The sequence below is a fragment of the Nelumbo lutea genome, chromosome 2 (assembly GCF_056320005.1).
Source record: "Nelumbo lutea isolate HS-2025 chromosome 2, American lotus-T2T, whole genome shotgun sequence".
Lineage (NCBI taxonomy): Eukaryota > Viridiplantae > Streptophyta > Magnoliopsida > Proteales > Nelumbonaceae > Nelumbo > Nelumbo lutea.
In genome coordinates this window covers 88,601,198-88,626,947 of record NC_142685.1, presented here as the reverse complement: position 1 = coordinate 88,626,947, position 25,750 = coordinate 88,601,198, and the positions used below count along the sequence as shown (strand labels likewise).

The window sequence follows — 25,750 nt, the reverse complement described above, 5'->3', positions numbered from 1 at the left end:
TTAATTTTCTAAATTAAATAAGAAACCAAAATCAAATTTATCATATAAACATAAGTTGTGAATCTCAAATGAAATAATAAATGATGTTCCTCTAGATAAAATATGGTACGTCTCTTAAATCAAATAAAAATCTATAAAAATTAAAAAAAAAACTAAACTAAAATTCTAATATAGATGATTTAAAAAAATTGAAATAGTTCAGATGATGACCCTATGAGGTCATGCCTAGTCATTATAATACCTCGTCAGCTACATACACGTGAGTCTGGATCTGCTCTTGACTGGACGCTCCTCACACCTTGACAACACCTCTCAGCCACACATCAGGAACATCTGCGATATTTTGTATCATTATTGCAGGGAGATGTTTCCAATACACGGTGGATAAGACTGACGTCGGTGTGAGTTGCGCTCTGTGAAGAGCAAATCCCGATTCCATACATGTAAGGCCCACTATTAGGATGATGTGGCATATCATGAATCCTTTGGTTCTCTCCAAGTAATCGGGATTGTTGCCTTTGGACATTTTCCAAGAGACATTTATGGGTGTGACTTGGTCAGGTTGAACATTTCTCATATACCAAATAGACCAATATGAATGTAATTACAATTCAGACAACCCCAGTTGGTCAGGTTGAACATTTCTCATATACTAAATAGACCAATATGAAAGTAATTTCAATTCAGACAACCCCAGTTGCATTCTTGTCTCCGTTTGACCAGATCTTAGTATAGTCCTTCGGGCTTTTCAAAGATTGGAAGACTAAAATTTGATTTTTCTTTGTTTGATAATGAAAGACAGAAAGCCAAAAAATCTATAAGCTAAAAAACTCAGTAGCCCAAAATGCCAACATCAGGAAGCTTCAAATGAACCGTCTTTTTGCACCTAAAATCTTCCATTTAACAGCTCTGTAGATCATGGTAAACTAAGATACTAATGGGTCTAGATCTTTAGACAACCCCAAGCGTTCATTACGTCTTTTGGCCATCTAAGCTGTCAGAAAAATCTTCATGGAAAGACTTATCAGACGGCACCAAGGCCAGCATCAGCTATCTTCAATCACAGAACACTGCGAACTACAAAGAACTTCACAGAAGAATCCAACTGTCAGATTGGTCTCAGCTCTTTCTCCTGCTTAGTTGAGTCTCTTGCACTTCAATACACAGGCTTCATGATTGCCCCCACCTCCAAATGCATTCTCTACCCTCTTCTTCCAAACTGGACCTGCTGCTAATAAACAATATTACATTATTGCTGCCAACTACAATTTTCATGTGCCACCCGTCGTTGCAAAAAATGACACAAACAGATCCAGACACCTTTTCTTGCTATTGGAATTACAACGACAAAAACACAAGTACGATACAAGGGATCACAACGTAAGGTTTAATTTCAAAACATACTAAACCTCTAGGTATTATCACCATCAATGTAGATGTAGCCTTTGGCAGCACAAAATACAGCAACATTCCAAAATGCTAAGAGTGCCAAACTGTTGTATCTTAGGCCGACTCATTTTCGATAAAAAGTAACAAAACAAAAAAATAAAGCCCATATCTCACAATTTACTTATTCTCCAAGCCAATATTCATAAAACAGTTGCTGACAGACGAATCTGCCTTACGACTCAACTGAAATAAGATGACAACCATTATCCGAGTTCAATACCATTCCAAATGGAATAGACTATTACCAGTAGTTTATGGACTAGCAATAACATAGACCAAGTTATATATAACTCTTATATATACTTACTACTCAGTTACCATCTCTCATTGACTCGGTTATGATCCAAACTTGTTGCCCAGCAAACCCGCCCCCCGATTATGATGCACACTGTAAATCCTGAGGTAAGACAAATTCCATCCAGGTCGGTAGGTATCTATCGTTATACTCTGTGCCTAATGCTGCTGCTGACAATGAGACTACGATGATGAACATTCCTCCAACTGCTACACCTTTCCTCAAACAGATGGACCAATTCTCAGTCTAGTTATGTAAGTGCTTCAATTCACTTCAAACAGCTCTGAGAAATATCGCCCAAACCAATGAAAGATCTTTGATATACATAAAATTTCAACCATCCGAACCAGATAAATGCATTTAGTTAACCCACTTAAAATCCCCCACCATGAATCCCCATCACGATCTTTGCTCCTCTGGTCTGGAAATCTTGGCACAAGCTGCATAAATAGCATTAGAAATTATTAGTTCATTAGCAGTTCTCAATCTACTAGAAAGCCTGTGAAACATAAAATGAAAATTCTGCATTCTTGGATCAACCAAAAGCAGAGGTGTCAACTCAGTAAGAACTCGGGCTGGTTATAGCAGAGACTTGGGATAGAATCCTGACTTCACCAAGGTTGGGGGGTTATGGGTTTGGGGCATGGGCTACCCCACCGTTGTGTAACCATGAAGCCAAAAATAATAATAAAAAAAAAAAGATCTGAAATGAGCATAGTCTAATACTTTATGTATATTAGACTCTCATAGACCAGATGAAAGAAAACTAATTGACGGTTATGCAGAGGAAAAAATTGATGTTGGAACTTGGTCCACTCGTACAAATTACATTTCCCACATGGGTAGGTGAATCTGACAACAATTATTACAATCAATTAAATATAAATAAGATTATCTTTCACTTAATAAAGGAATTAGTTCCTGCCGCATTCATCACAAGGATCCAGACAACCCATTGTCCTTGCAGGCATGCACATGGCAACCATATGAGGTGAACCAAAAGGCCTTCAAATGCCAGGACATGGAAGGGCATAGGGTTGTCATTAACTTATGCAATCGAGACAGACTTGAGAAGCCAAAACCTCAAAGCTGATCTAGAAAATCTGCATTGCTAAGCATCTTTCAATCAGATAAATAAAGGAGTCAATCAAAACAGATTGCGTGCGTTAACGTTGATGATCCAAATTTATGCATCCTTACTAGCAAGATGAGACTGCCATGCCCCCTCATATAGGATTTGCATTTCAAGTATAAACAAAATTATAGTTTACGGTTATCACTGATAAATTCATGATAGGGCTTGACTCTGAAAAGTCTGAAACCAAATTAGACATCCAGTCTGATTATTTTGGCTGTCTCTCTGTATATATATACAGAGGTCCAAATAGCATTACTATTGCGTCTTCAGAGATTTCCACCATTTCAGATAGATCAGCTTTTGCAGTGACAAGATAGGGAGGCCATGGAAATAAAGGGGGTCATGGAGTTCAAGGAAGTCGTGGTGGACATAGTTGAAGTCAAAACTCAGGGGGAGGTCGTGGTAATGGGCCTAGGAAGTGTACACGTTCTTTTGTTCTTTTAATCACTATCATAAAAATATTTTATTAAGAAGAGAAGTAGAATTGTAGAAACAAACTATGGGCAGCCTCGGCTGCCCCATTACAAGATAGACAAACGCAAGCCAAGAATTATGATCTTAAGCACTACCAACTGAGCCCAAAAAACATTGTGCCTTGTTTACCCCTTGCTTTGCTAGGAAGTGTACATATTGTGGCATGGAAGGACACAATTAATTTTTGCTATGATACATGAGCCAATCATGCAATGATAATAATTGGTGGTGAAGCAGTTGATGCTCAGCAGACTGACCAAGCACCCTCTACATCTATTAGTGCATCTGGGAAAGAGATGATAAATATCCCACGTGATGAGTATGAAAAGTTTATTCAGGCTACCTCACAGTAGAATACCACCACTCTTACCCAATCAGATATGGCTTGTTTGGTTTCAAAACCTTCACCCGACATTATCGATTTTGGAGATTTCAATCATATGACTAGGACTCCAGATTTGTTTTCCTCCCTTTCTCCATCCTCTACATCACAAAAGTTATTTTAGCTTATTGGTTTCACCCCTCCCATTTGTGGTGATGGAAATGTTGATATTGCATCATTGTCTTTATCTTCAGTTCTATATGTGCCTAAATTTCCTTTTAACTTTATGTCTATAAGCAAATTTATCAAATCTCTCAATTGTTCTATAACTTTCTTCCCTAGTTCTTGTGTTTATAGGATCTCAAGCATCCTTGCAAGGACCCCAGTGATGGACAAGTACACCAGAGCATTGTACTAAAGATTGAAATTCTTTTTTCAGGCTGATGTTCAACCAGATTACATGTCTGTCAGTGAAATACACGAAAAGAAACATGCATCGTCCATTCAAGGGGTGAAGATAATTCCAATATTTTAAAAGCACAAGGTGCAAAAAAGGCATAGGGGTCAATTTGCGCTTGAAGCGCAAGGTGCAAGGCGAGGTGCACACCTTTTTGAAGCAAGGCGCATATATACAAAAAAAAATGCTAAAAAATAAAAAAAAAAGTCAGAAAATTCAGAAAAAATGCCAAAATTTTCAAAAAAATCAAAAAAATACTAAACATAATATTAATAAAAAGTATAAACTTAAATTTTAAAATAAATGTTTTAAAAAACCTATTATCTAAAATTAAAATACATAAACATTAGATGTAAAACATATTCAAATGAGAATTTAAAAATAAAATCAACATATAAAGAGGTTTCGAGCATGTAAAACCTCTGATCTCTTTTTTCACTCAATTGCATTACTTCAAATAGCTAATGTAATGTAAAACATATTATATTCATGATTCTACGAGCCGACTTTGTGCCACGCGCCTTGAGGCAAGCCCAAACAAGTCCACGTTAGGTCTTAAATTCTTAGTTTTCACACAAAAATAATGATTTTATAGTTTTATTTGCTTTTTAAGAAGACATTTTATTAGGGATTAGAACCCCCAATTTGGTAATGTTGTTCATTCATTCATCCTAAAAAAAAAATTCTTAAAAAGCAATTGAAACTATAAAATCATTATTTTTTGTGTGAAAACTAAGAATTTAAGACCTATCGTGGACTTGTTTGGGCTTGCCTCAAAGGGCGTGGCATGGGGATCTGGGGGCAAAGCCCCCAGCTCAGCCGCTATATTCAAGAAAAGCAAGAGAGCGTCAATTTTTCAAAAGGCGCACGTGTAGGCGCACCAAGCAAGCACCTTTTGAAAGGGATGTGCCTTGCCTGTGCACCTACAGTTTAAAATACAATTCCCAATTTGACCTATTTGTGCCTTTTCTACGATTTACAATATGATTATGACACATTTCTAAAAAGAGTAAAAATAACTCACCTTATTCAGATGCAAGTGCCTGCAAGAATCCAAGACCATCCATGCTCCAACAGAAATTTAATAACACTTAAGGTCTGCTGCAAAGGTCAAGGCCAAACTTGGTAGCACCCGGGCATAAGGCGATGACAAAAGATTCTTCAATACCTCAACAACAGAGACAATCCAAATCAAATACAAATACAAAACTCCAGAGAAAAAAATAGTAAAAATATTGCAATGACATTTGAAATCAATTGGGATGCAGATAATCCAGTAGCCTTTCATCAACTCGGAAGCACAGGAAATTTTTATGATGTGCATGAATGACATTAAGAAAAACCTTACCATCTATCATTTGATAAGAATCTCACACAAAGAACCGGCCTGTCCAGAGAGACTGTCCTTGGTATTGCTCTGGCATTGATGTAGATTGCTTGTCACCCTGCTGACGTAGCTGTTGCTGCTGTTCCTGATATAATTTCAGATGCTCCTGGAGTTGGTGCTTCGGCCAGCCTTCCCAGTTTTCCAGTTGGGCATACACACTTGGAACTTGTTTTCCAGGAAAAGGAAAGCTAATTGTCTCAGTCATGCTGGCACCACTCTTAAAATTGGAATGAGAATAGGCATGTGTAATGTGGTTAATGGAGCTCTGTGTTGTTGCTTTGGTTGATGTTGACAACTGATATCCATCTAACCAGCTGTAGTCATCCATTAGTGGATTCTCATTCTTCAAATCTGAACCAGACAAGGAGTCGTCCACTTGCTTAGAAGGCATGGGGCTAAACCCAGGTGGAGGCCCAAAATGCCTACCAGGTCTATTAACTGGATTCTTTCTCAAATTTGCAGGCAATGCTGATGATGGCTTCACAGTCAGGTTGTCAACATTAGTTACTGAGGACATAATTGAATCGAACTTTGATGGTACCACAGTTTCAGGAGCATTTGTCAGACTCAAAAACACACTTCCAGCAGCAATGTTGCCAGGTTGCGGAAGAGGAAGTGAAAGAGCAGAAGGCTGTGAAACATTGAAGCTATCTTGCAACTCTGATTTTCCAATAAGCCCATTGCTTACAAAGCTCAAGTTTGCCAAGCCATTAGCAAGAGAATCTTGCTGCTCCACAAGCCACTTTGAGGAACTTGCATTGATTGGTTGAAAATGTTCAGAGTCAATACTGGGATCCAGAGAAACAGGCAGGGGAAGATTGTTAGCAGAGGCCGAGAAAGAACCAGCATAAGTTCCATACTCAGGTCCAGAAGTAACTTGGACAGGTTCCCAAGTCTCGCTTGAGGCCCACTTTGGAACAGTCCCATCCACAGGTTTGTCAGCCACTGTTGGTTTGAATACAATCACCTCTTCTTCATCTTCGCCTTCCATATGTAACTGCGGTTTTGATTGCACAGAGTCCAAATTTAAATTTTTCTGCACGGAACTCACTTGTTTCATACTGTTAGATTGAGCAATGTCTGAACAAGAAAGAAGGCTGTCCTCAAATATTTTCGTCTCAACACCAATAACAAATTTCTTCAACTTCTGATCAAAACAAACCCCCTGCTGATCAATTTGAACCACATTTGTAAGAGCCTTTCCTGCTGCCATAATCCTCTGGCAACGTGACTTTTTCTCCTTATTGCCACCATCACCTAAGGAATGCTTCCTTGAGAAGTCCAGAATGAGTTGTGCAGGAAGAAGTGGTAAGAATCCCCTCAACTCAAAGTCCTCCCACAGTGCAAGTCGATTACCTGTTTCACCTTCATCATACCGGCTCATATTGAAAAAGCAAGTTTCATCTTCATCATCAAGGGACACAGATCCACATGAGACAAGTTTGTTCATAAAGGATATCCAGTGGTTCCAGAAGAACGATCTAGCAGAAGCTTGCTTTTCCTCAATATCACTGCCAGCAGCAATGTCAGGACGACAAGCTAACCATTCCATAAAAACAAGAATGCCTGGTAAAAGATAACTTGAAGATGGATCCTCCAACTGTATACATCTTTCAAGAACGTATCCAACAAACTCAAAAGCAGCAGTAAATGCATTCTGAAGCAAAACAGACCGCTGCAAGATCTCAGCATACGATTGGCCATCAACCTCCCTATTCACATTGTGAACCGTGAATATGAGAATGGCAACAAGCCTAACAATGGCAAGTCCATTCTCTGCAGCATCTGAACCAAAATTTAGGTTTTCTTCTTGTCCAGAAGAAAGAAGCTCATGGAAATCACTGGTAACCAAAGAGAAGACTTCTCCAAAAGTTTCTAAACTGAAAAGATAACACAAGGAATTCAATACTAGTTCCATTGAAATAAAACCAAAGAATTCAAATTTCAAGATTTATACCTTGTACGTGTGAAGAGGATACCATTTAGTCGGACAAATCGAATGCAAAATACTTTATAAACCTCAGGTATGCTACCAGATCTTTCCTTTGTGGAACTGGGTCCAATTTTAGCATCTTTGGATGGAACCCTTGCTTCTTCCTTACCTCTTCCTTTCGCAGAGCAACGCACATCCTTGACACCAGAGGCTTTGGCATCCACAGGCAACTGTGAGTAGCTCTGACGATTCTGTAACAAATGAAAAACAAAGTTGAAATATTCCTCACTAATCTATACCTTTTTTCTTTAGAAACCAAAACTTAAACAAATTTCAGATAATAGGCCAATTTATATAGAACCAATAACACCAGTTAATCCGCAAAATAAAGCATTTGTGCAAATAAGAGCAAGGAATAATAATAGAAAGGATGGATCCTTTAGCACTCCTAGACATGCAACAAATTAATTCATTGTACCATCTGTCACACCCTTTTGGGAACAACCTCTCTGCGAGTGCAGGGGTAAGGCTGCATATATCTGTCCCTCCAAAGACCTGCATTGGCAGAAGCCTCATGCACTGGATTGCCCTTTCTACAATCTATCACACCCTCATAAAAGAGAAGTCTATAATATCTAAAAATGATCCGAAACAACAAAGTTCATTAGTTCAGATACAAAACAATTTGGATCAGTAAGAAGGCCCTCAAACTGCTAAATCCTGACTCTCAGTCATCCACAACAGGAGTTTGGAAAGTTTTCATCACAGACTGCCTACCCCAGTGAAGCCCAACCATCCATGATGTAAAGTCCCCATGGTAGATAGCCCACTCACATGAAAGGCCTGTTAGGATAATAATAAAGATATTTTTTTGAAGGTAGAGTATTGCAAACAAGGACAAGATGATAGAAACCAATAAAAAACAGAATAAAGATGCTAGATCTGGCCCTAGTTTTATGGCTGCTTGAACCTACATATAAAGCTGCATTTTGTATGATCATCGTAAACATCAACATGGCTTCATGAAACAGTTTCAAATTCCACAAAGTGAACTGTAATCCCGAATAAAAGCATCCAGAAAGGAACAATTTCAAAACTGCCTGGCTGACAGGCATAACTTAACTGGCAGGTCTAAGGACCCATAGAATAACAAAAACCTATAAATACTCAGAAAATTCGTCTCAAAGCCAATATGAAGGGAAACATCAACACCCTTGAACCAGAGACTCAATGGGGACTACCTGACCAGAAAATGATAATAATAGAGAACCGTTCCTATCCTTGAAAATTCATTGTTCCATTAAACAAAAGTCTGGATTCATGTAAAGGAAAGCCATTCATTCCAATGCACCAAAAAAAAATTATTATACAGTGAGACAACAGGGGCTATGACCCAAATGCCTATACATTGTCCAGTGAACCAGTGGCTGCATACCCATCAGCCAGTACATCACCAGGTAATGAATGGACATTTCGAGATATACTCTATACCATAAACACTAGTAGAATATCAATGTATAAATGGTATTAACAAATTATCATATAAGAAAATATGCATATGTTAGAAACTTAATTAAATTTGGCAACATATAAATCTTCAAAATGACAATTAGATACAAAAGCATGATATAAGCTTACAATATGGGATACCAAAACCTATATCTCTCTGTAGGAATTAGGATTTTAGGAGTTGTATCCCCACTGTATCTATTTTGGTGTCAGTGTTTATATATGAGCACCCATAGAACAGGTAAAGACTTTAATAGATCAACATAAAAGCAGAAATCACCCCAATAAGAGATACTAGCTTCAGATACCTTTTTACCATTACATCGAAAAAACACTTACACTTAGTTTACAAATCCCCCAAAACAATTCACTTATGTTAACTAACCCCTACCTTAACTAAACCATCAGCCATGCTATCTGGCTAGATCAGGTAAAGAATTTGATAAACAATAAAACAAAGAATAATATAAGTGTACGGTGCAGTATCATACCACACAAACAAACTAAGAAAAAAACATTGTAGGGGATAAATACTTAGGTAATAAATATGAGCAAATACAACAACCAACAATTAATGGTGGTTGAAGAAATGACTACATATGTTAGAGCAGGAACAAGAATCAAATAGAAACACAAGATTTTTCTAACATCACAAGATAGTCAAAATCTGATGCTAAACATAATCATCAAAGACTAATTACTGGGTGTCTAACTACTCCTGCCAAAGCTAACAAAATATACAGTTATACAAGTTGATTAGGTTGAACAAAGAGAATTTCCAAATTTGATTCCAACCAAAAAAGTGAAAGTAAGCATTCTCTTGTTCTTTTCTTGTAGACCCCTGGGAGAAGCTTTTTGATCTTTTTGGGTGCAGGTGGACAGAACCAAGGCAGATTAGCAATCTCTTTGACCCCACAACCTTTAGCTGGCCAAAGAAAAGAGGCAGAGTCTTGTGGAGGTGTGCGAGAGATGCTTTGGTGTGGACTGTTTGGGAGGAAACGAATGCCAGAATTTTCGATGATAAGGAGAGGGGCCATAAGTTGGGCAAAGTCACTGGACCTGTTTCAACCTTTTTCCTTTGTTGACTTCAGAGGAATTGGGAGCAAATTGCCAAAAGTTCTGCTGTAAGACTTAAACCTGTTGTGGAGTGGAAGCCTCCTGGAGGAGCTATCAAATTAAATTTTGATGGCAGCAGCCAAGGTAACCAGTTAGCAGGGCTGTACAGAAATGGGGGAGTTTCTAGAAATGCTAAGGGCCAGATCATAGCCTTATATTCTGGTCCTATTGGTGTGGGAGATTCAGTTAATGCAGAAGTCCAAGCAGTTCTAAAAGGAGAAGAGCTTGCTAAGGAGATGGGAACTCTAAACTGGTTATTGGGTGGATAAAACAGCCGAAGACTGCAGCCTGGTTCTACAGAGGGGCTTTGATAAGATTCAGATGGCTAGCATCAAACATATCAGTCACAGTTCAATGGGATAGAAGATCGGCAAATGGATTGGCAGATTCTTTAGCTAAACAAAGGTTGCATTGGAATCAGAGTTTTTGGGCTCAATTGTAAGGTTGTTGATGCAGTTTAGAGGCGGCACCTCATGCCTCTTTGTGGGATCTTGTAATTTGTATCCCTTGTAATCTTTTTCATAAAATATTTATTATCTATCAAGTATAAAAAAAAAGTGAAAGTAAGCATCTACGCAAAAAAATAAAGAGAAAAACATAATTACTGCAGAATGAAAGTCTACCATCTAAATGATTGTACACAATAAAATGGTACCTTCTCAAATGCAATAATCAAGTTGTCCCTTGCAGTTGAAAAAGGGCTCTCCACCGCTAGGCTACGAAAGTACCGGTAAATTGCCACCAGATCATCCCCAGAATAAGAGGCTAATATTGCAAGCTGAGAGAAAGCAAACAATTTAACTAGAGTTGCAGATTAGGATCATCATAGAATAATAGAACTGAAAACAGGTGAGATAAGGGAAGATAATCTCAGAAGAAGATAGATATATACATAAAAGATGACAACAAACAAAAAATGGAAAACCTGATGATGAGGATTGCCACTTGATGGCCAAAGAGAGGCAGCTTGCATGTAATAACTTGAAGCAGCTACATAATCACGAGCTCTGGAATCACCATCTCCATAATTTCCTTTATAACGAGCGAGGTCGCCCAAATATATCAGACAACGGTGACAGGACAACAAGCCTTTCTTCATATCAGCGGATTTCTTTGCATCTTTTGACAGAACAATTTGATTCTCTGGATCCTCAGAGAAATAACCCAGAGGCAACCCATATTTTGCTCTGATCTTCAAAATTAAATCATGGTAAAATCCAGTTGCTTCAGAAAGAAAGGTCTTAAATTGCGAACGTATTTTTGTAATTCGATCAGGGCGAGGACCTTTCCCACTCGGTGATGTAGCTGAGCCAGAAGGACCTAGAGCAGCAGTCAAATGTGCTCTCAACTCCTCAATTCTCCTGTAATGCAACTGCCACAGCTTATACTCTATTTCATGCTGCTCAGAAAAAGAATGATCTTCAAGGATTATGGCCTCATAATTCTCACGCATCTGTTGCCATGCATTTGGATCAGAGGGGATTCTTGCCTGTGCTGACTTTCGACGTCTATTTTCCAGCTCAATATTCTGTGAAAAGGGCAATTGTCATAAATTACTGATATAAATTACACAAGTAGAGATAATACTATTTTCAGTAGAGAAAAATACTTGAAAACATCAAAATCAAAACATTGCAGTTGACAAGATTAGTGCCCATCCCATGCCATGGATGATCTATTCACACTTTTGCAGTTATACATTACAAGTGATTGTAAGAACAATGTAAGCAACCTCTAGCCTATTACTTCATCCAACTAATAGTAGTTTACATATTTGATTTGGAAACATACAAGTGATTTCTGTTCAAGAATAGGAAAAAATCTTTTAAACCCTTACTAGAATAAGACTTTTGGGGCTATTTAAAATCAACTAAAGGCATTTTGTAGTTTACTTGAAGCACCATTTTTTGATAAGCATTAGCAATTGCAAAGTGTTTTCAAACCGTTGCTGACCCAGACAGTCAGACCGTTTGGCCTGGGACCGTAGAAGCAACCGATTCAGTTTCACCTTTAACCCATTATTCAGCCAAAAATCATTGACTTGGTCAATGACCCATTGACCCGAACAATCAAACCATCGACCCGTTCAACCTGGAAAACGGTTTTTGGCTTTTTTATTTTAATTATTTTTAATTTGAAACAGGTCGTCCATTGGAACTGAACAGTCAAACTGCGGACAAGCTGGTGGCCAAATCGGTTCTGGTTCCAAATCAGTTTTTAAAACATTGATTGCAAATGGGTTATTTATTTATGAAGTCAATCTTCAACATATCATCTTGTACTTATTCATCAAAAAAAACATATCATCTTGTACTTATAGAGTTACCATGCACAAGTGGTACACCTTATGGTATATTGGCATTAATTACCAAATTGGTGGCTGTGAATTGAAAATTGAATAAAATTATCTTTTAACATATTAAAGTTATATCCAATCAATGAACTCACTCTAAATCTGCTTCTGAATTAATAAATTTATTATCATTCATAAAAAAAAAAGTTATATCCAATCAGAAAACCTTCTTTTGTATATATTTTCAATTATTTAACAAATTTCTAGAGAAAAATAGGGGGAGACACAAACTGAGCCTTTTACGAGCTATTTGAACCCGACTCGTGAAAAGCTCATTTTGGCTCGATCTAAACCAAGCACATGCTCAACATACAAGCCAAAGATCAAAGTATCAGTATCGGGTGTCGTATCAGACAACTCGGATATGGATATGCTTTGGAAATGCATGTATACAGATGAAAATATAGAAATGCAAACAAATTCCATAAGTATATTAATAACACTAATTTTAATGTCAAAATTACCACAAATAATAATAGTGGGAACGTGGGATGCATAGATATCATACAACTTTATTGATAATACATTAATAAAAGACACTATTAAACTAAAATATACTTTATTGATAATACAACTAATATAATTTTTTATTCCTTATTTTTGACATTACAATTATAAAATAGGCACTATAAAACTAAAATATTCATTTTTCTTCTTTTCCTATAACATAAATAAGGGTTCAGCCCCTATGTTTTTTTAATTTTTGTTTCCTTTTTTCTCTTCTCATGAATTTGCTGATTTTCTATACTTTAACATTAACTCTAATACTTTTCTTATGAAAATTAGGAATAATTATTAAGGAAATATGGTTATGGTACCTAGGGAACTATCCTAGGATCTATATTTTCTACATAAAAAAATCCATCACCTAGGCGGCAACCAGGCACCCCCCCTATCAGCTAGCCTCACCATTGTGCCTTGAAAACTATGCATATTATATGGATTTTTTTTACAAATTAATACATGCACAAAGCCATTATTATTTTATATTCATTAAAAGCTCAAAGCAAAAAAACATATAAAACTACTATATTTGAATTATTATATCAAATATTTTATATTTTACTATTTTTAATTTTTAAAATTAACAAAAAGGACAACTAAAAAATTAATTCTCAAATGTTTGGTAAATAATATTTTTATTTTTGTAAATAATAAATATATTATAAAATGTAAATTAAAACATCAATTAATAATTTACAAAAAATATACAATCTTAACATATATCAAATCTATTAAAACTTCGAAGATACATGTCATCCATAAATTCATAAATTTTAATTAATAAAATAATTATTCCATTATTAATAAATCATAAATAATTTGTTAATTAAAATATTAATTAATAATTATAAAATTTTTACGATCTATATCATGTGCAAATTTATAAATATTGAATACCTAAAACAATTATTCTATTATTAATATTTTGATTTGTATAAATTTCTTGAGAGTAAAAATCATTTTATATATATATATGGATTTAATAAATATGGAATCTTTTCTGTGTTCTTGATCAAATAAATATAAATATGGATTTAATAAATATTTGTCCTATTAGTTTATAAATAACTATTTTGAATATTATGATTTTTAATTTGTAGTTGGAGTTGTATAACATAATATATGTTATTTATTTGAATTGACTATAAACGTTAGTGATTAAAATTTTATGTATTTCATTTATTTTCAACAAATGAACAGTGGTGTGTGGTTAGGAGTGCGCTTAAGTCTTTGGGTGTTGGTGACTTGGGTTAAAATCACACTAGCATCTCTTTTTCATAGCGAGTCCAATACATGACTAGAAGGATGCAGTGGTTTATCGAATCAATATGCATGACTAGAAGGATACACCTCCAGTCGTAGCATATCTCGTATCAATGCCTTCTGATACCAATACAATACGCCACAATGTGTATTGATGTGGCATATCGTATCGATATTTTAATCCTTGATATAAGCTCATTTGCTAATCAACACAGGCTCAAGCCTAATGAAGCTTGGCCCATGATGCTTGTTCATTTTTTTCAGAGAAGGCAAGTATTGTATTCATATCAAAAAATTACTTACAGCCCTATGTACAATGAGATTCTGTACATAAATAAATCCACAAGGCACCTAAGAGTACCCCAAAAAAAAATCACAGCCAAGAAAGAAGGGCTGGAATTACCCTCCAAAAAGCTATAAAGATTCAACCAAACCTTAATAAAGTCAAAAGATGAGTCAACAATAACATGTTCAACAGGATGGTCCTTGGATTGAAAAACCCTACTGATCATTTCAAGTCAAACAGCCTAGAAGACACCAAAAGGATTACAGACCATCAAGATACTCATTCAATTACAAGCATAAAACTATAAAGGCATGCATAAGACTATTTTAAAGTTGAAACAAAACAAACAAATAAAACTTTAAAATAACTTTGCAGTCAACCAAGCTGACTATTTCTTTTTTTGGATAAATACCAAGTTGACTATTTTCTTTTTGATAAATACCAAGCTGACTATTTAATCCTTGGCACCAATTAACTAGTTAATACTGCAGTCCATATGGTTATCAACTGACTACTTGGCTAGTCAGTGCTTGGTAAAACTGACACGGAGTCTCCACTTTTCACCTTTTTGATATTTTCAAGATCATGAAAAAGTGCAGAGAAGTAAAGAAGCCTGCATATATTTTGGCCTCAATTGGGAAGAGGACTAATATTATTTCTTATCAAAGCAATCATAAATCTTATTTCATATCCTACTAACTTCCCTAAGATCTTGTTTGTTTCGTGAAGGACGCTGAACAATGTACACGATCAGTAATAGTTTTTGTTATCCTTCTTTATAGTTCAGCTTATCATCTACATACTATAAGAAACTATATATGTACTTCAAATTCCAGTTGCAAATAACCTTCTTGGTTATATTAAAAAAATATATCCTGTTAAACTATAGCATTTTTAAGCGTAAAGGCCATGTTTGTTGTAAACAAAATAAATGGCATACCTTGTTGTAAAGGCGTTGAACATGCTCCCTTGACAAAGGAGCTGACAAGTTATCCATAGGAACAGTCATCATCCATCAAATATAACTGCTAAATTCTTCAATTCAAAAAATGCAACTTCAATACCAAAAGATAGCAATAAATCTGCAAGAACGCATACATTAATAACAGCTCAAGGATGACAAAAAGTTCTCAAAAGAATAAAAGAAATCAATAACAATAAGAAGACCTTCAACACCAATGTACAGCAATGAATCTGAACACTTGGCGAGAATTAAGTACATAGATTTTCTTTTTCTTCCTTTTTGGGGGTTATGAAGCTGAGATTACAGATAAAAATGACTATATAAAAAGAGATCCTGCTTTCCAAAAAAGGGAATCAAAATCAACATTCTTGTTTATCAGCAAGGCTAAAAAAGGAAGAAGCATAAAAATAAACAAGCCCAAACACCAAAATTACAACCCACTAGCCTGGGATAACAGACCTACAGTAAAACTCAGCTTTAAGAATATATACCAGAGTTGACATAACTTTGGATCCATCAAATGAGACATTTAGAGAATAAAAATTCTTTTAATGAACAACAATAGTGATGAAACATTTTTTTCAAAAGAGGTAAAGTATTTTATTAGCATCAGAAGTATAAGAACCCGCACAACGAGAAGCTGTACAAGCAAGACCAGATTTAGGAGCCCCCAAAAAAGTCCACCCTCAAAAAAGAACCATAACAAAAAACATCTCTACAAATATCAGATAGAGACACCCAGCTTCTAAGCTCTTCCACTCTAAAGTTAATTACCCCCGCCTCAGACTTAGCTTTCTGCTCAACAATAATGATGAAACTTCATTCACATTATGGGAAAAGTCCCTCAATAAAAACAGGTTAAAAGTGGGACAGTAGACAACAGCAAAATGCTAGCATACACTTAGAACATACAAAGCAGGTCATAGATGTATTCCCAGACCAAGTGCCCCATAGTAAGTCATTTCTATTCACCACTACTCAGTAAGGCTATTCACATATCTGAGGATCCATCTAAAATCTGAAAAATAGCACTCATAATAGTAGCAAAAGCTTTAGCTTCCTTTATCAAGTGTCTCAGGATAAGGGATGCAACTTGGGCAGGCTCGGGTTGAACTTTGGTAAAATTTTAACTCGGGCCAACCCAAGTTCCACCCCTACTTAGGAGCCAGGGGCCTTCTGCCGATGAGGATAGGCAATATTCTTGTATGACCATGTCAGTCTAGCTCAAAGAATAAGCAAATTTTATACCCTATGGGAGAAAGGAGGGAAAGAAATTCATCACTTAAAGATGTTCGTACACTTGCTATATAGAGAACAAACTCTCAAAAGGGATAGCAATATTTCATATGAGAAAACCTTGGGTTAAAACCTTTTATATCTTTTCAGATTACTGTCACTACTCTATGGATTATATCTTTAAGAAGTAGAGGGAAATGGCTAATAATTCATATAGCAAGAAGGTATGGGTGCAATTGCAATTGAATCCACCAAATAGGGGTTTTTTTAAGATAAACTTTAATGGCGGCACCATGGGAAATCTGGGTCACTCCGGTGTAGGGGGTCTATACAGTAACAAAAAGAGTGAGTTCTAGCACCTTTTCAGGCCCAGTGGAGATTGACAACTCTGTGAGGACAGAATTGATGGCTGTGCTGCAGGCCCAATAGCTGGCAAGGGAATTAATTTCACAAGCGTTATGTTAGAAAGTGACTCACAAGTGGAAATAAGATGGTTGAAGAATTCGATGAGCAGTCGTTTGGTGAAGGAGATTCTGAAGAAGGCAAGATGGTTAGTTAACAGACCCGATCTCGGTCATTCTAAAGAAGGCAAGCAGTCATTTGTGTTAGGAGTTGAGCATCTTCAAATTGAAGGAGATTCTAAGGTTGTTATTTATCAAAAAGGGAGATGTTAAGGTTATTGTGGGTTGGATACAGACCCGAGCTCAATCATTTGGTGCTACAAGGATCTCGTAAAGAAGGCAAGCTGGTTAACAAGTGACGTGATTGTTAGATGTCATCGGATGAGCAGGTCAGAAAATGCCATGGCTGATCATCATGCTAAACAAGGGGGATAGTGGGAACACCTGTAATGGGCTACCTTGTAATGCTTTACTTCTAGAGTGTTGTTGGTTTCATACACTTTCTTACACTTTCAAGGGAGGTCGCACTTCGGGCCTCTCTTTGGGGTGTTTGCAACTCTTATTATATATCGGTAATAAAATAACTTTTCAATTATCGAAAAAAAATAAGATAGTTGAAGCATAATGAATAAGGGTTGTGATATTTCAGACATGAGATTAAGGACATCAAGTAGATAATCAGAAGTATGGAGGTCGCAGTTCAATGGATTCTTAGGTCAACAAATGGGTTGGGTGATGCCTTAGCTAAATAAGGGGTGACTAGTGTGTTTTTTTTTTTATGAATGATAATAGATTTATTAATTCAGAAGCTAATTTAGAGTGAATTCATACAACATCCCAGGGAGAGGCATGAGCTGCAGCCCCTCCTTGAATCTTACAAGCAAACTAGGAAAGAGAAACAGGAATCACAGCTGAGCCCAAAACAATTCTTCCCTATTTACCCCTTGCTTGGCTAACACATCTGACAAAGTATTTGCTGATCTCCACACCCACTATACAGTGACCAACATATTCCTTATCAACCAACTGAATTTCTTCATTTCATTCTTGTAGTGCCACATAGCCTCTTCAGGATTTTTCAACCAACCCACCACCACTTTGGAATCCCCTTCAATTATTAGGTATTGTACCCCCAACTGGTTTACAAATTGCACCCCTTGTACAGCAGCTAATAGCTCTGCCCTGATAGAGTCCCCAATTCCTAAGGGACCTGAGTAGAGCAACAAAATCTCTCCCTTCTCATTTCTCAGAGCACCCCCCATTCCGGATAATCTTGGATTAAACATGCTACTTCCATCAAAGTTCAACTTCAGTGAAACTTCAGATGGAGGAGACCAGCTTGTAATTTATTTGTCCTTTAGGGATGAACACCTCGCTACTGTTGACCAATTTCTCCAAAGGTCATTAAAGAATAATGGATGAAAGATTTCCAAAGTCTTCGGCCAAGGTATTTCCCTATTCAGCACACAGTCTTTCAATTCACGATCACATCACATAATTCTCCCTATTTTTGTAGGCAAAAAAAATAGAATGGTTGAAGAGCATGCAAACTTCTGCTGGTAGACTCCAACTACTCCCAAACAATGAAAGTAGCCAAGCCCAAAGGTCTACAAAAAAGGGACAAGATATTAATAGGTGGTAACAATCCTTACCGTGAGCTCTACAGAGGATACACCAATTAGGAGAAATACAGAGGAAAGGTCTTCTCTTTTATAGGTTATCTAGAGTGTTTACTTTCCCATGGAATACTTCCCAACAAAACACCATAATCTTTGGGGGAACTGGCCTGCACCAAATTTCTTTTGACGGAAAGGGTTGTTGAGTAGAAAGTTGAGAGATGGACTTGAAGAAAGAAGGACAAGTGAAGGTTCCATTGGGTCTAGGAGTCCACACCCTCTTATCTGGCTTGGAGGGATCCAAACAAACCCGATTAAGACAACAAAGCAAGACGGAAAGAGATTCAATTTCATCATCCCTTAGTCCTCTACGAAACCCAAAATCAGTAGAATCTAAGGGTGTTCCCAAAGGTGAGACAAATTTTGAGACCACCTCTTTTTTATACAAAGAAACAGAAAATAGTAGAGGGAACAGGTCCTTTAAAGGTGTGTCTCCTACCCAAATATCCTCCCAAAGACGAACAACATTTCCAGAACAAACTTCATACCTAATAAAATTGAGGAATTGAGGAAGGGTGTTGTGAATGGCCTTCCAAGGTGCTGCTAGGTTAGCCTGCCTTGATACACTAGCATCCCATCCATTCTGGGCGACTAGTGTGTTTCAATGGATACAATTTCTCTTCTGCTGGAACATGCTAATGGAAGCTTATGTCAAGTGACAAATGTGTACGGTCCTACAGAAACAAGCCTTAGAAACCTATTTTTGGAAGAATTAGCAAGGTGAGAGGCTCCTTAACTTGCCCTTGGGTAATTGGAGGGGATTTCAAGATAACCCTATTGGTTGAAGAAAAAAAATATCAGAGGTAGGAGGTCAAGAAGGATGAGTTTATTTGCTGATTTTGTAAAGTTTGAGCTGGTTGACCTGCCGTTAGTAGGAGGAAATTTCACTTGGACAAATAACCAGGAAAACCCAACTCTAGTCAGATTAGATAGATTTCTGGTATCAGTAAATTGGGATGAGCTCTTCCCTGATTTCAAACAAGTGATTCTCCCTAAACCAGTTTCAGACCATGCGCCAATCCAATTAATTGTGGTAATAGGGACAGAATTAAATCACCTTTTAAATTCGAGAATGCTTGGTTTGAAGATGCTGATTTTCTCCGTTTATTAAGATCAGCTTGCTGTGAAGTGCAGTGGAAGGTTCTAGTTCTTTTGTCTCAGCAAAAAAGCTGGGTGCAGTCAAGGGAAGAGTGAAAACCTGGAAACTGAAAAACAATCTGAACTCAGAAACAGAAAAAAAGTGCTTGCCTTAGCCTAATTGAAGAAATTGACAGAGCAGAGGAATTGGGCCCAGTTTCTGAGGAGTTAAGATAGAAGAGACTTCAGGTAAAGTCAGCTTTTGATAAATTAGCAGTCAAGGAGGAATTAAAATGGAGGCAGAGAACTAAGACAATCTGGCTTAAAGCAGGGGACAGGAACACTCATTATTTCCATAAGATGGCAAATGCTAGAATCAGAACCTCTTCAATTAGCAAACTTATATGGGAGGATAAGGTGGGAAAATCAGCTGCAGAAATCAAAATAAATGCAACTTCCTTATAAGGAGAATTGGAGGTGCAGACCTCTCCCTTTAAATCTCCCCTTTAAGAGGTTGAGTGAAGATCAAAGAAGCACCCTTGAAAGACCTTTTACTGAGGAGGAGATTAAGTCAACAATTAGCAATTTGGATAATGAGAAATCTCCTACGCCGGATGGTTTTTCCAATATGTTTTATGTAAAGAGTTGGGATTTTGTGAAGCAAGACAATCTAAATGCTTTTCAGGCCTACCACTCAAGTGCTTCACTGCAAAGAAGCTTGAACAACACTTTTATCACTCTTATTCCCAAAGTTGAAGGGATTGTGCACTTAAAAGACTTTAGGCCGATAGGGGGAAAATCTATTATGCAGAAAAGATATAGTATGAAAAGAGCTATGACCAATCAAAGCCCACCCACGGCCAATAAGTCTTTTGAACAGTTTCTACAAGATTCTGGCTAAAGTTTTAGCCAAAAGGATGAAGGAGGTGTTAAATAGTGTGATCTCAAGCACTCAAAGTGCTTTTGTGTCGGTAGACAGCTCATTGATTCGGTTCTAATTGCAAATGAATTGATTGACTCTAGGAAGAGAGAGGGAATCAGGGAATTCCTGATTTGGTGTGCAAATTGGACATAGAAAAAGCTTACAACCATGTAAATTGGAGATTCTTAGATTGTGTCTTGGAAAAAATGAATTTTGGGCAAAAATAGAGGAACTGGATGAAAGTCTGTGTCTTCCCCGAAATTTTCCATCCTGATAAATGGACAATCAGTAGGTTTCTTTGAGAGATCCAGAAGGCTTAGGCAAGGAGATGCCCTCTCTCCTCTGCTCTTTATTTGTATTGCTGAAATCCTTTCTCTTTAATCAAAAGGCAGCTGAATCTGGTTTGTGGGAAGGGTTTGCAATTGCCCCAGGGGAGGAAAAAGTCCACATCCCCCAATTTGCTAATGACACTTTATGTTTCACAGATGCATCTCAGGAGCAGTTGGAAAACTTATTAGGGATTCTCAGCTGGTTTGAAGTAGTAACAGGTCTGAGAGTCAACCTTAACAAAAGCCAAATTATCCCAGTGGGTCAGGTTCCTAATTTGGAGGAATGCACCAAAGTAATGGCTTGTCGGGTGGAACAGATACCTGTAAAATATTTGGGGCTGCCCTTGGGAGCTAAATGTTTTTCTTCAGCCATTTGGGACCCGATAATTGAAAGATTGGAAAAAAAGCTTTCCTCTTGGAAGCCAAAATATCTGTCTTTTGGAGGAAGAGAAACCCTTTTAAAAAGTACCCTTTCAAATCTTCCTACTTATTTTCTTTCCCTTTTTCCTGTCCCAGCAAAAGTGGCAAAGAGACCCGAGACTCTCCAAAGGAATTTCTTGTGGAGGGGTTGGGAGGAAGAAGAAGATTCATCTTGTCAACTGGAATCAAATATGTCTACCTATGGAATAAGGGGGGTTGGGTTTAAGGAAAATCAAGGTGACAAATTTGGCGCTTCTTAGTAAATGGCTCTGGAGGTAGTGTTTTAAAAGCGCAAGGCGCAAGGGTCAATTTGCACCTAAGGCGCAAGGCGAGGCGTGTGCCTTTTTAAGCAAGGTGCAAAAATAAAAACAAAAAAAAAAGCTAAAAATGTAATAGTCAAAAAATTAAAAAAAATGACAAAAATTCAGAAAATCAACAAATTATTAAACATAATATTAATAAAAATGTAAACTTAAATTTTAAAATAAATGTTTTAAAAAACCTATTATCTAAAATTAAAATACATAAACATAACATGTAAAGCATATTCAAATGAGAATTTAAAAATAAAATCAAACATATAAAACACTTTCAAGCATATAAAACCCACAATCTCTTTTTTTCTCAAGTACATTACTTCAAGTAGCTAACGTGACATATTACATTCCTGATTCTACGAGCTGCCTTTGTGCCACACCTAGGACCTAGGCGAGGCACCTACCCTAAAGTCGTCTCATCTGTGCGCCTTGTCGCGCCTGAGGCATGCCTTTTAAATCATTGTCCGGAGGTTTAAAATAGAAAGGGGGGCTTAGTGGAGAAGCCCGATAGCTGCCAAGTTTGGGATAGAGTGGGGAACTGGAGATCAACAGACCCACTTCCTAATTGGGGCTGCTCCTTATGGAAAGGCATATTGAGATATTTTCCCTTGTATGGAGAGGGTTTAAGCTTCAAAGTAGGCAGAGGAGACAGAATCAGATTCTGGAAGGATACTTGGTGCTTGGACCACCCTTTGGCTGAAATTTTCCCTCTTTCCTTTTCAGTGTGCCACCAATCAGAATGCTTTGATTGCTGACTCTTACACATTCTCGGGCAATGAAGTGACTTGGGTACCACAGTTGAGAAGAAACCTTTTTGATTGGGAAGTGGAAGAAGTTTTGATATTGTTGGAAATTTTACAAGCTCAGAGGATTGGCTGTAATCAAGAGGACCAGTGGACTTGGAATTGGTCAAAAGAGGGTAGCTTCTAGCTTCTAAATTATCAAAAAAAAAAAGAGGGTAGCTTCCCAGTAAAATCAATGGCCAGTAGATTCAGTAGTAGAGCTACAGTGGGGGATTTTCCATCAAAGCAGATTTGGAATTTATCTAGTCCCTCAAAAGTGAACTTCCTAGTTTGGACTATGGCTTTAAATAAATGCCTGTCCAGAACCAACCTAGAAAGAAGAGGCTTGTAGACCCCTGATAACTCATGTGCTCTTTGAGAATCATACCCAAAGACTACTGATCATCTTTGTATTCACTGTCCAATTGCCGCCCAGGTGTGGGATCGTTTCTTACAGACTGTGGGGATTTATTGGGTCATGCAAAAATCCGTAAAGGATGTGCTCTGCAGTTGGAAGATCAGCAATTTGAAGAAAAAAGGGAAACTAATCTAGAGTACTATCCCTGCAGCAGTGCTCTGGGCCATTTGGTCTGAGAGAAACAACATAATATTTAACCAAAAAGTGAAAAGTCCAAAGGAGATAGGGCAGGCGGCAGTCAGCAAATTGATGTCCTGGATATCTGTCACTCCAGAATTCAAAAATTTAAATGCATACCAGTTGTTGAGATCTCCGTTGATTTGGTGTTTGTAATGGGGGGTGCTCCCACTCCTGCCTTGTCTTTGGCAGGTTTCTGTTTGTATTTCTATGTTTTTCTAATAAATTTACCTTACCTTTTCCAAAAAAAAAAAAAACTCAGTACATGTTTGTCCTGTGATTTACATGCAGTTGGGTAACTTAAGCAAGAAGTAGGTTTAAATTATTTTCATAGTTTTAGTTTTTTCTCCTAATAAATTCTCTCTACATTATTAGAATTATAAAAATTATTTCTTGTGAGTGTAAATCAGAAACTCACATCTGGATCTTCCAGGAAATCAGAAGGTGGTCGTCAAATTTCCTCGCTAAAAAGATTATTTAGCTTGAATTCAAGCTTCAATTAATTTCTGTGTAAGAGAGCTGGATCCAAAGTGCATGATTTATTCATATCACCATTTGTTTGAAAAAGATATAGATGTTTGTTTTAACTTCAAATAGGGTCGTCTTCTTTATATTTAAAACAACTGAGTCCAGATGATATCATGTAAATTTGGAATTTTTTCAAGTTTTCCCCCACAAGATGCAATTCATGAAATCATGTCCATTTAGAGGAAGCAATTTAGTAAGATATTTTATCTTGTGCAATTCATAATTCCCATGAGAGATGAAGATTAAATTTAACAAACGTAGAGCAGAATGCTTTGTCAGAAAAAGACTCCTGAGTCTTGAAAATTTGAAACGAGTACAAAATCCAACTGATAAAAATCACCCCCAAAATGATCGAAATCATATAATTACCACATACCAATAATTAAAAAAAAAAAGAATAAAAAATTCATATCATTCAATGAGGATAAAAACAAATAGAAAAGGAAGCAAATCATCGAAAACCCAAATTACTGATCTGAAGAACTTAGTTTTTTTCTTCAATCCATGTAATCCATTTACCCATGTTGAAACATAAAACATCAACCTTCTTGTTATGATACCGCACCAAAAAACTGCAAAAAAAAAAAAAAAAAACGATGTATTCTCCGTGATATTTTACCAAAAAAAAAAACATAATTCCAAAGCACGGAAAAAAACCTCTAAAAAATGCATCACTCTAGTACCATGCAAAAACAAGATCAAAAAAATCTGAAAAAAAATATATATATATACCAAATAAAAGATCGGATCCGTTTAATCCGTTAATCTAACACCGATTACGTTATTCAGCTTCAAACAAAAATTAGACGAGAAAGTCCAAAAACAAAGAAAGAAAAAACCGACCTCTGGAAGCATATATTGGGAGATCTCGCTCTCGTCTGACCATCTGGCTTTTCTCTGTCGATCGAATCCTCTTCCTCTTTGTCTGTCTCCCAAAGAACGAAAATCTCCCAAAAAGCGAGCAAGAAATTAGAGATTTGGGGAGAAATCTAGGGTTTCTTAGGTTTTTCGCCCATCGACGTTCTCCTTCCGGTTCCTGGTCTCGGTGTTTGGTCCAGGCGGCGGCGACAACTCACCACCCCTCTAATCGTTTTTTTTCACCTTCTTTTTTTCTTTTTTTATACGACGAGTCAGTTCAAGCGGACTTTGACAGGTTTACACCAAAGACAACCAAGCGAATTAGTGGCTTTTCTATAATTTAAGTATCCTCAGTTGTCAAAAGTGCCCTCATATTAGCCACGTGGCAATGGCGAGTGTGGTTTACATCAATTGTGGAAGCGACTGCAGTTGCGTTTCCCCTTTGTCAGAGAGATGACTTCGACTCGAAAGAGTCCTTCGCGTCCGACACTCGCAGAACTAAATTCCGTCTGGAACTTTCCATAATCAAAGGGGTAAGGGTAAATTTTTTAAACTACCCTATAGTTTAGCTAGTTGATTAAGTCTATCCTTAGTGTTTGAAAATTAATTCACGCTACCTTTGTCGTTTTGACAATTGTCTAACTTTATTTTAGGAAAATAGGAAACTTTTACAAACCTTTTTCTTACCATTTCCTTTCTTTTTCTCCCTTTTTCCTTCAAACCAAACACAGCCTTACCGTTTACATTCATCAGTATTCTGTCAAAACCCACGTACACATATGATCATGTGATGTTTAAAAATCTTTTAAATCCCAATATTACCCCCTCCCTCGGACCGGCAACCCCTTCCTCCTCAGACCTCCGATCTCTTCTCTCTTACCTTTACAACTTCAAGTGCTGCAGGGGAGTGTCTCCGGCTCCATCAATTGCAAGTGCTCCAATTTCTACTGCCCACTCGAACCCGAAGGAGTGTATAAATAAATACCCAACTCCCATGGGTGAGACAGTGTTGTGTTCAGCTCCTTATGTCCTTTTTTCTCCCTCTACTGGTTGCCATGGAAGCATAACGTAAAAAAGGATCTACTATAAAAGAAGTTGACGATGATGATGAGGAAAAGATGGAGAAATTTTTCGCTCTAATGACAAATTTTTGCAACGT

The 25,750-nt window shown here is 37.1% G+C and overlaps 1 protein-coding gene across 5 annotated transcripts; it reads right to left on the bottom strand.

The window, feature by feature from the left end:
- Positions 1-1,546: 1,546 nt before the first annotated feature.
- Positions 1,547-25,070, bottom strand: LOC148871755 (nonsense-mediated mRNA decay factor SMG7-like). Of its 5 annotated transcripts, XM_088971780.1 has the most exons (9): positions 24,577-24,905; positions 24,253-24,305; positions 15,427-15,568; positions 11,006-11,608; positions 10,736-10,858; positions 7,480-7,706; positions 5,484-7,402; positions 5,160-5,303; positions 1,547-2,184 (listed from the first exon to the last, which is right to left on the bottom strand). In XM_088971780.1, exons 3-7 carry the CDS (start codon positions 15,496-15,498, stop codon positions 5,506-5,508), a joined length of 2,922 nt encoding a protein of 973 aa, XP_088827906.1. In that variant the 5' UTR covers positions 15,499-15,568; positions 24,253-24,305; positions 24,577-24,905; the 3' UTR covers positions 1,547-2,184; positions 5,160-5,303; positions 5,484-5,505. The 5 variants fall into 5 exon arrangements, with proteins under 5 accessions (XP_088827906.1, XP_088827904.1, XP_088827905.1 ...); XM_088971778.1 differs by lacking the exon at positions 24,253-24,305 and having other exon boundaries at positions 24,577-25,070; XM_088971779.1 differs by lacking the exon at positions 24,253-24,305 and having other exon boundaries at positions 5,160-5,294; positions 24,577-25,070.
- Positions 25,071-25,750: the final 680 nt, after the last annotated feature.

Excerpts from the sequence above, each read along its gene's own strand:
- LOC148871755 (XM_088971778.1), bottom strand. The coding sequence starts at position 15,498 with ATGATGACTGTTCCTATGGATAACTTGTCAGCTCCTTTGTCAAGGGAG. Across the intron at positions 11,609-15,426 it reads TTCAACGCCTTTACAACAAG|AATATTGAGCTGGAAAATAG; the intron begins GTATGCCATTTA and ends CCCTTTTCACAG. Across the intron at positions 10,859-11,005 it reads GTGGCAATCCTCATCATCAG|CTTGCAATATTAGCCTCTTA; the intron begins GTTTTCCATTTT and ends GCTTTCTCTCAG.